The 10,514-nt window shown below is 39.8% G+C and overlaps 1 protein-coding gene across 1 annotated transcript; it reads left to right on the top strand.

Annotated features, from left to right (window-relative positions):
- Positions 1-20: 20 nt before the first annotated feature.
- Positions 21-9,280, top strand: pdzd11 (PDZ domain containing 11). The gene is made up of 7 exons (XM_022235803.2): positions 21-114; positions 1,208-1,306; positions 1,738-1,824; positions 2,829-2,885; positions 3,594-3,692; positions 5,297-5,357; positions 5,785-9,280. Exons 2-7 carry the CDS (start codon positions 1,235-1,237, stop codon positions 5,844-5,846), a joined length of 438 nt encoding a protein of 145 aa, XP_022091495.2. The 5' UTR covers positions 21-114; positions 1,208-1,234; the 3' UTR covers positions 5,847-9,280.
- Positions 9,281-10,514: the final 1,234 nt, after the last annotated feature.

Below are 10,514 nucleotides of genomic sequence, written 5' to 3'. Positions count from 1 at the left end.
TAACTTGGCCGGCCGGATCACTGATCTCTATAGTTGACTAGTCAGCGTGGGCCGGATATGCGCTGCTTGATCGACCGTCGATGATAGCGTGCGATGTAGGCCTACATGTACTTGGTAAGACATACAACTACAGATGTTTTTGCGGCGTATTTAGCCGTTATTTTGAAACTGGATACATTAAAGTAATCAGTGCAACAGTTAGCGTTGATAAAACAATATTAGCAGTCGATCTGTTCAGTGGGAGCCTGTTACGAAAGTGCAGTGATGCACACGCACTGTGCTGAACTAGCCTACACTCTATTACTCGGGCAACGTAGGCCTACACCCGGAGTTTATCACAGTCTTGATCTCACACGATCTGCCAATTGATGCTTAAGTACACTGCACTAGTTATTAAGAGGAGGTGTGATACAGTTATGGTTATACAGTTGGTATCGGTACAATTTCCTAACGATTCTAATATTCTAACGAGTAGGTCTAACAGTGAAAATTGCCGAATAAAATCGCTTCATTAACATCTGGACATGATTGTTCGATCACCCTTGCCCTCAAATCAATCATTTTATTTTGACAACTGATGGGGCTACCTACCCCAAGAAATGGGGGTGGGGGCGAGGGCTACCCTGGTAAAATAACACGAAATAAATGAAATAAACTACATTAGCCTTAAATGACAGTTATGCGAGCTTGGCCGCACTTGTTACTGTGACATACATATACAGATTGCACTGGCAAAACTGTCAGCTTTGAAGTGCATTTGATGGAAATGGAGGAACAAATACAAGTGAATTTATAACATAAAGTAATAACAATTTACTTACATTGTAATGTAATCATGGGAATAAAAAAAAGAGGAAAGCCATGCAAATTTGAATGAAGTTCATCTGTCTGCCAAAAATATTGCCAAAGCAAATCAAGCAACTTTACCTGATACGAAGACCATGAAATTTGTCCCTATTTAAATGTAGGCTGATTAACCCTAACAGTCCTCAGTCCTCCAACAGGTGAAGGATTGAGGACTGTTAGGATTAATCTTTTCATACAGTGCGCCCAGTTTTTGACACTGTCTACAGCTTCATTTGTTGGGATGAAGCTGTCTCTATTTTACTGAGAAATTTTCATGGGGAACACACATCTAAAATGCGAAGGACATTGATCAGTTTCATCAACCATGTTATCGCCCAGATTTTGTTGAATTTGTCCTCAGTGACTTGCCTGCGTTTAGTCTTTCACAATGAAGAGACATCAGATTCCTGTTGAGCTTCCAGCATATGACTATCCACCGCAGTGGATTCCGCCTGAAGAGGTAGGGAGGCTTTGCTGCCATTCGGAGAGTCTCAGGACTGCATCCATCTAGGAGTAAATAAAGAATGATGGGATTTCATGTTAACATGTGAGGCTGAAAAGATAAAGTTGGCCTTGATGTACTGATGATCCGGGTGAAGAGGACGAATTCAAGCTTCATTAAAACAAGTCAGAAATCATCAGTACAATGAGTACATAGGCCTGTTGGAGGCATTTTCTATTTAAGTCATTTTTTTAAATGTGAATTTTCCAGTGGGTTTTAACATGCAAAACCTGATGGCAGTGCAATGTTCTTGATGAATTAAATAATTATTAATGGAAGAAATCTTCTTGGCAAATGAGCAAAAACACTTGATTGACCTTGTTACTTCTCTAAATGAGGCTCAGATCAGATAAAGTGCTGATTTTCTTGCTTCATGTTTCCCCCCCCAGAGGATTGGGCACGCTGACTACGACAACAACCTGACACAGTTTCTCCTGCGATCTGTGCGCTTCACAAGAAACAGACACACAGGACAGGTACATGCTGCATTAGTTGTCATTGTGTCGTCATATTTGGCGCATTGCACCAACAAGGTCATAAGTAATGAAAAAGTAGAGGTGAAAAATGGCTCAAGCCCATATTGTTCACAGTGCCAGTGTTTCTCTCTGGTTTCAGGTACTTACATGATATGATACACCCTAACTTTGCCACTGCCCTGACTGTTTTCATAACTCATTTGGGGCATGCCCAACTATGTCAGTAAACCTGGGTATGCCTAAGTTTGGTAATCTAGCATAATTGAACAAAATCGCAAGAACTGGGCTGTAACCAGCTTTTACAGGGTTTGTTAACCCTAACCCTCCTCAATCCTCCAACAGGTGAAGGATTGAGGAGGGTTAGGGTTAATGCACATTTTTAGGTTGTGGTTAGGGTGACTAAATTGCTGTTTTGTGTATAGCTGGCATCACTTCCTTCCACTGATTGAGCTCTTTCCCATCTCCTCCTCTGCTCATTTGGATTGATGGAATCAGTCATTTTCACTTACATTGTTCCTTTTCTGTGCTTTTAATCAACACAATTTCACCACACCTATCATTTGTCCGTGTCCTTTTTCTCACAACGTGCTGCTTTCCAATCAAAGTGGGGCATGCCCCAACAGTGTCGTGGACAAAGTTGGGGCAGTGGACCAAGTTGGGACATAACATAATGTAGAGCACATCATAAGCTGTTGCCCTTTTTTAATTCCAAGTGAAAAGAAAAGCATGGTTTATGTCATGTTTTGTTGATTGGCATATCTTTTATTCTGATGACAGCATGAGGAAACTGCCTAGTTTTGCTTTTGTCTTTGGTTTCGTGTTTTGTTTTCCCGATGATAATATTTTAGTATGAAATCAAAACTATATACATCTGTCATGGGTAACCTGACAATATAAACCTCCCCATTTCAGGTCTGTCTAGTTTGGGTTTCAATTTCTTTTTAGAAATAAAAACAGGAGAAGCTGATCTATTTTAAAACTGAAGTTATGTTTGTGAATTTCAGCTTGGTTTCAACATTCGCGGAGGCAAGGAACATCGATGTGGAATCTATGTTTCCAGGGTGAGTATAATTACTGAAGGGTGTACCAATCTTGGGTGTACCAATCTTGGTCCTGAACATTTTGACATAAACTAGGAATGATTCACATATTGATAGTGTGTTTTGTAGAATTTGCTCAGGATTGGAATTTGTTTGGCTTCTATGAACAAGACATTTCCATTTGTGCTCTTTTAAATTAGCAACAATTATAAGCTACATTCTTGGTCAGAATACATGATATCATCAAAGTATGGTCGTGTTTAGTGTTGAAATCGAATGCACACAGTTTATGTCTATGCCTCTACTGTAATAGAATGTTAGTTCAGGAAAGTAATGTTCCAAATAAATATGACCAACTTGGATTTATAAATCAGATCACAGAGTTTCCATTAATAGTAAGTCAAATTGTAAGTTAATTACAAGTCAGAGTACAGGCCATGTCACTTGTCAAGTCACCTTTCAAGTGTTGACGTGACTCTGGATGAATGATCACAGAGGAATGCGTATACATGTGTGTGTCACAGTTTATGCGAGTTATTTGTGATGGCTTGAGTCATGACTTGTTACTGGCATTACAAGATCATTACAACTCTAATCAGTATATCAGATGTATTCAACTGACTGGTGCATGGTTAGTGCACTACTGACCTTAAGATATGAATCACTGAAAGCAAAGTTTCCCTGAAACTTGATATTTTGGGTATATATTTCAACATGCTTACTTCCTAGGTCATTCCTGAATCCAGTGCTTTCAGAGTAGGCATGAAGCGAGGAGATTTAGTCCTGAGTGTCAACGGCACCGACTTCACAAACATTACCCATGATGAGGTAAAATTGTTGAAATTGTAATAATATGTTTCAAAGAACTGAAATGTGGAGGAAGGGTTGGTCCTTTGGCTCCCAGCAGAAAGAAGGTTGTGACTTCCCCCTTTCATGTACCAGCTGTTCCTCTCAGTTCAGCTAGACCAGGCTTAACTGAGAAGGAGAGCAGAGAGAAACATTCATTCTTTTTGTCTTCAATAGCCACAAGATATCCATCAGCAGGCCTCAAATTTCCTGATGGTCACGACGGCCATGGCCGATTTGGCCATGGTGCCTTCAAAACGTGATCGTGTTACACAGCCAAGACGGCAGTGCATGTTTTTTCTCTTGGCCGTAGTGCCCTACACGTGCATATCTACTGTCCTTGTTCGGCAAGGTACACGAAAGCGGCATGGAAAGCAACATATACATCCTTCCATGATAGTTCACATTCGACTGGAACATCGCGCCGCGCAAATGCATGGCATGCATGCATATGCAGGGCATATGTGCACTGTGTGTTTGTGGGGAAATCGTACACTCAGCCTGCCGTGCACCGGCGGCCCAGCCCGACCTGGCCTGCATAAAACAGCGCATGCCCAAGCCAAGTATTTTAATTTACTATGCAATAATGTTGGTCTAAAACTAAGTGCTCATCAACGTGTACGCGTTAACGGTATATCGAGAGCTCCACGTTTTTCATGCACACAGGACAATTACATGGACGTGGCAGTATTTTAACTAACACCGCAATTTAGAGTTTATAGTTTAGTGCTATGTACCGTGCACGATCCCAACTGTACATACACTACATCAATGGGACTACCCTGATTATCACGTTGTGTGCAAAATCGGTCAGTTGATTGGCCTGGCCAGTTTTTGTGGTGGGCCAAATGCCGAGAAAAAACGACTGCAGTCAAAACGGGCCGAAGCCTTTCAACACTCGGCTGCTGGTTTGACACTAATCACGGATATGTTCAGGTATAATGCGTATCCTACTTACTTCTTAGGCCTGAATGAATAGTGATTATCATGCAACATCGATATACCTTCTAAAGTACACTTTCAAAAAAACATTGGGATGGTATTAATGCCCGGAACTTTGGTACGCTGATGGCATTTAATGCCCTCACGTTTGGCATTAGTGCCCTTTATTTCAGCCAGTCCACCAATGTCAAATGGCAGTGTCCTAAAAAAAGATGAAATTCTAGGCCTACATCAGCAGCTGCTGCATGCCCAGGCTGTTTAACCCCTTGTAGCCCCCTCCCCATCACTGGATCCTCCAACAGAAGTGTATGTAACTTACTTCCCCCCTTCCATTTTCATTTCTAAAAAGTTCTGCCATCAGTGTGCCAGCTCCTCAAATATATCACTCACAATGAAGGTCATACAACATTTTTTATAATTACCATTTGGGGACAGCAAACACCTTACCATTCTTACTCATTTTGCCCACTGATCAATCCCTGATCTGCCTCCAGATCATACCCTAGGTCCCAGATGGTAAAACTGTCATCAGTTGGCGTGCCTTTCAGTGTGTCATTCTTGTAAAAATAAAAAGGTCTAGTTGAAATCCTCGTGCCTGGTGCCTACAAAACATTCATTCAAACGTTTCGGTTTGTTTATGACAGGCTGTCAAGATACTGAAATCTGTCAAAGAGATTGAGATTAAGCTGAAATACAGCCCTTTTGGTAAGTTTTGTCTTGACATTATTCCTCCTGTATCCCCAATTTTAATTTCATTTTTGCTCATATCTTTTTATCAGTAGCAACATAGTTTTTGTGACCAATACTGTCCAACCTCACAATCATTCCTAGAGTTTGTATGCACTGTGAGGAAAGATTGCTTTTCATGAACAAAAAATAGTCATGAATCCTGTCACCGCTGCTGGATTTGGGACTGTTAAGTGTTAATTCTGCTGAGAAAATGTTTTATTCAGTGACTTTTGATGGACCATTGCTTGTTTTTTTTTTTCGTATGAAGAATTCAGTTTAAAACTTCTCAGAATGCCACACCCTAAAAAAGAAACATGCCCACGTGAAATTTGGGGCAACTCCCCTTAATTTGATAGGTAATCATTCTTGATAAATTCTGTGTTGTCTTTCTTTGTAATCGTAGGCTACAATAAAACATATGAGAGAGTGGAGAGCCCTCAGCATCATCCTTACAATGAAAGGTGATTCCAATGCCTGCCAGATGGTGAAATACTCCTTGAACGCAAACTTGAAATACATAAGGGGTTACTCAACGCTTTTCTTCAACGCTCATTGTTCTTTATTGATGAATTTTTAACTTAACAGGCAAATATTGCTCATTTCCTAGCATTTCCTAGTGTTTGAATTTTGTAGTAAGCCGGTGTCTACTAATGTGGTGTTTGGTATGGTAGTAGGTTTATCACTGGAACATCTGAATAAGGTGTACAGATCCAGAGAAATGATACACATGTAACATATTTATATGAATTGTTTCATACCCTGCATGACCTTGTACTGTCTGACACTACGTAAGAAGTTTTGTACCCTGTAGTGATTCGTGACTTTGTGTAAGTACAACTTTCTTAACCACTTGTTGATGGTATTTTTCCATGACGAACTTGTCCCATGCACACTCTTATTTGTGACCTCAAATGCCACAACCAGAGTCCTTTATGATGTTGAATTTTACAGATGCTGATCTGTGGTGGTCATTTGTTCAATATTTTTGCGACATTTTTAACTGCATCATAAGAAACCTTAAGACAAAAGCGATATTTTATACAGTGACCCTCAATGGCCCACAGCAGTTTGAGGGCTCCTCACATGTTAAACCTTCATGGACTCGTTTGAGTCCGTATGTGTGTGTGCACACTCAATGAGGATCACTCCAGTGTGGGAACGAGTGTAGATGTCACGACACTACATACAGAATTCCACAGAATGCACTTGTAAAATATCCTCCATGTTACAACTTGGGAAATCCCTGCGTGTTTATCATCTCCAGATCACTGAACAGATCTAGACTCTTTATTACAAACTTCTCACCCAGACAAGCTGTCGTGAGTGAATCAAGGGCATTATATAACAACACTATGAAATTGTTTGCCAAGAAATGTCCATTTTTGCTCACAGTTTGTCCCACAAACTAAAAAAAGTGAAGGATGTTTAGTCTGCCATTTTGAATGTCCATTTAAGTTGATAAAAGCTGTATATTCAGGAAAATATTGCCACCAACTTCATGCACTTATGTGTGCATGGACAATTCACAGTTTCTGGCATAATTTTCACTCTCAAAAAGTGACATAGACTCGACAGTTTCTCAATTCCCAAGGCTTTTTTTCACTTCAACACTAGGTTTACTTCAATACAGTGGTCTTCAAATTGCATGCCGGCAGAATACTGGTGTGCTAATTGGTAAAAACTCAACTCTTAACATTATGTTTCAGTGTGCGATGTGCATACCTTCATGTCAGTTTGTGAAGCCATTGCATGGTTTGCACAAATTGTACCCAAACAGCACCTGCACGATTGTTTATGTAAATGGTGACAATACCACTGCAGAGTAATTTTATGATTATGAATAACTGAAATTGGTAAAGAACTGTCAGTTCAATGCAGGCATGGGTGGCTTGTTTTTATGCAACATGAAAGTAGTTTTGTTCTAAAATCTGCTTAGAAAGGCAAGCGTAATTAATGTGTGGAAGCAATTTGAATTTAGAAGTACACTTGTTTTATGCAATGTACAAGCAGTTCTGTTCTAAAATCCACTTAACAGAGAAGCAAGTGTGATGTTTGGTGGCAATTTGAGTTTAGTTTCTATGAGTCTGTTTCATTTCTGTCTTGTGTCAGTTCTGTAGCTTGGCCCTTATCTGAACTATAGGCCTACCTACATTACAGGTGCAAGCCAGGCTGAAAGTGAACAGGTGTTTTTCTCCGTACAGTACTTAGTGCATTACTTGTTTTTACCTTGACCTTAGCCTTTATGCTGTGTATTCGTATCTAAAAGTTTGTCAGTAAGTGCTGAAAAGTTTCTACTTAGCAATGTATTCAGTCTTTCACCATTTATAATGGCCCTTTTGATTGTGTGTGTTTATTAAATTAATGGAACAGTAGGGATGTTTTGGGAGAATACTAATTTTAATATTCCTCTCTCCAATATTCTATAATTGTTTTGTACTCAAAGTAAAGTCTTTCTGCCAACGAGAAAAAAGTTGTATTCTTTTGTTACTATTGACAAGCTGCCAAAAATTTTAAGAATTTTTTTTACGAGGGAAAATGTACTTTAATTTCACTTCAAAAATGCAAAGCATATGCAGTGAATACAGACATGTTACTTTAAGCCTGCTTTTTTTTCCTTATAGTTTTAGTTTGGTTTTCTCAACTGAGCACTGTAATTTAAATTGTACACCCTAAAAGTTTATCATCATTGGTTTGAATAATTTTGAAGTCCATCTTTGGTACAACTCTCATGGTTTGTGTACTTAGATCTATAGACTAATGCGAAGAGATGCCCAAACTAAAGTGGCACAGCTGTCACTCACAAATTCTTAAGCTTTACACGGGTGGGTACTTGTGGCAATGAGCCCATGAGCGTAACACCACCACAGTAATTCTGGTTGTCAACTTACACTACAGCAACTGGGCAAAAGCCACTGAAAAAGTAAATTCACAGCAAAATCCCAGTATTACAATAGGGCAGTAATTCCAAGAGTGGTGAGGATACTGGAAATGTCAATATGAAACGCTAATCCAAATGGTAAACCATAGTAGCTCTATGGGTAAACCAAGTGTGATTGGAACCAGGGTTTCTATAGATGACAGGCAAAGAAAGTTCCACTCCCACAAATTGAACTCTCTAAAACTTAACATAAGAACATGAGAACCCTTTGGTATGACAGCTTCCGCTTGGGATGTACTTAGTTGGCGGTGTAGTGTCATTTGTAAATACTGGAAAACTCTGAAAGGTCAATGCATATGTTTCAGTGCGAGTCACAAAAAGGAGAAAAAGGTCTCGACAATATTTCACACTTTGTAGGAGGCTTAAGATTTGCCCCCCCCCCAAAAAAAAGATCCCAGTGCATAATGCAGTTAGCTAAAAAGGTACTGAGTGTATTGTTGTGTTGAATTGCTGCATGAACAAATTAAGTAGACAGATTATTTCAATGCCAGGTAGCACATTTAGTGGCACAAAGCCTTGTGGAGTATACAAAAAGGAGTTGTAGCCAAGGTCGAAGATACCTACAGTCCAAATGTTGTTGTATTTACACAGCAGTGATGAATTCCTGTGATTCAAGTAAAGCTGGACCTAATTGCCAAGGGGACCTAAAAACAGAAACTGCCTATGAATAACGTATGCAGTTAACACGTCAGTGATGTGAAGTTGGGCACTTGTTCTAAATGCCAGCTTAGGTGGTGATCTTGGCTGCGAGTGTACAAGCAGCCCAAGAGCCCCCCCCCTTCACCATGTCCCCTTGGGGAAGCAACTGAAATCAGGATTAGAGCTGACAATATTTTTTTTATCCTACTCAAAGACACTGAATTACACTTGACCTGTGGTTACCATTTCCACTGTTAAACTCAATGGTGTGGTTAAGCATTTGTGAGTTAATCTGAAATAAACATTATTTTTGTACACAAAATGCTTGTTCATTTCAATTATTTGACATCAGTGGCTGCTAAAGACATAAGTTGGATAATATGTATTATCTTCTAGGTATCATCCGTGGGATCTCCATATAAAAGCCTACAGTAAGATGATTTTGATGTCAGCAAATACACGTAGATAACAAATTATCAGCATTTAAGTGCCTGCCCCTGGGATGTGACACAAGTGGACAGGAAATTCTTTTGTCGCATCCATGTTTTTCTTTTTTCTAACAATGGGTTGCATGAAGTGCTCTCTATGAAGCACTGAGGTTGGATGCAGTCGATCAAGAACAATAAATTGAGGCGGTTTAGTCTATAACTGTATCAACTTTGACCAGGAAAACTACAACCGCTGTTTGCTTCCCACTCAGAGAACAGGTTAAAGGAATGGAGAGAACTGACGAAAGGGGGCAGGTTCTTGATGGAGGAACTGTGGGATTGTTACAATGGCACATGCGCCATCAGCGATAGGGGTTCTGTCAAGATTTACACATCCTGCTCATGCTTTTTGCTGGGGAGGGTGTAATGGGAAAGAACGTCTGAAGATACTCACCAAATGAGATTGGGAGAAAACCAAACAGGTATTTGTTCTATGAGTGGGGGCACATTGGGTAAGACTATTACTCAGCTGAAAATGATTGTGGTATAGGACATTATAAAACATCTTGGTATTAAGCCATTATCACAAGCAGAAGGGACACACGAAGACAGCTGTTGCCACAGCAATGACAGCAAGACAATGGACTAAAAAAAATAACAGGCATGTATGACTGTATGATCCCATTTGGCTATTTGGGAGTGTAAAACGTGACATGCATATTGTGGGCTGTAAATGGGAAAAAATGTCACAAATGCAGAAGAAAACAAGGGTAAGAGATAAATTGCTGAGGTGTTTTGGACAAATGCACCTTGCACACAGGCAGTCCTCCCACCCACACATTCGCTAGTGGCTGTCATCATTGATAATTCATTTGTTATTCCCTCCTGCATCTTAATGGAAATCTTACTGTTTCTCATACTTTGTCTTCTGTTTTTGACTTCCAACTTGTTTTTGTTCCCCACTATTCAAATGTCAACGCTGCTGGGTGTTTTGCCTAGAAGGATCTGCTTGCCATTTATCTTTGTAGCATCTAAGTGTTGTTCTAAATCAAGTTGTACTTTGCTCCCACAATTTCTTTAGTGATTATAATTCTTGTCTGTATACTGATTATCATTTCGTTCTTCAGC

The sequence above is a fragment of the Acanthaster planci genome, linkage group LG02 (assembly GCF_054643075.1).
Source record: "Acanthaster planci isolate LZ-2023a linkage group LG02, COTS_SCS, whole genome shotgun sequence".
Taxonomy (NCBI): domain Eukaryota; kingdom Metazoa; phylum Echinodermata; class Asteroidea; order Valvatida; family Acanthasteridae; genus Acanthaster; species Acanthaster planci.
This window is presented reverse-complemented; position numbering and strand designations above follow the sequence as displayed.

Coding starts and splice junctions, on each gene's coding strand:
- pdzd11 (XM_022235803.2), top strand. CDS start 1,235: ATGAAGAGACATCAGATTCCTGTTGAGCTTCCAGCATATGACTATCCA. Junction 1,825..2,828: donor GAAACAGACACACAGGACAG/GTACATGCTGCA, acceptor TGTGAATTTCAG/CTTGGTTTCAACATTCGCGG. Junction 2,886..3,593: donor GTGGAATCTATGTTTCCAGG/GTGAGTATAATT, acceptor CTTACTTCCTAG/GTCATTCCTGAATCCAGTGC.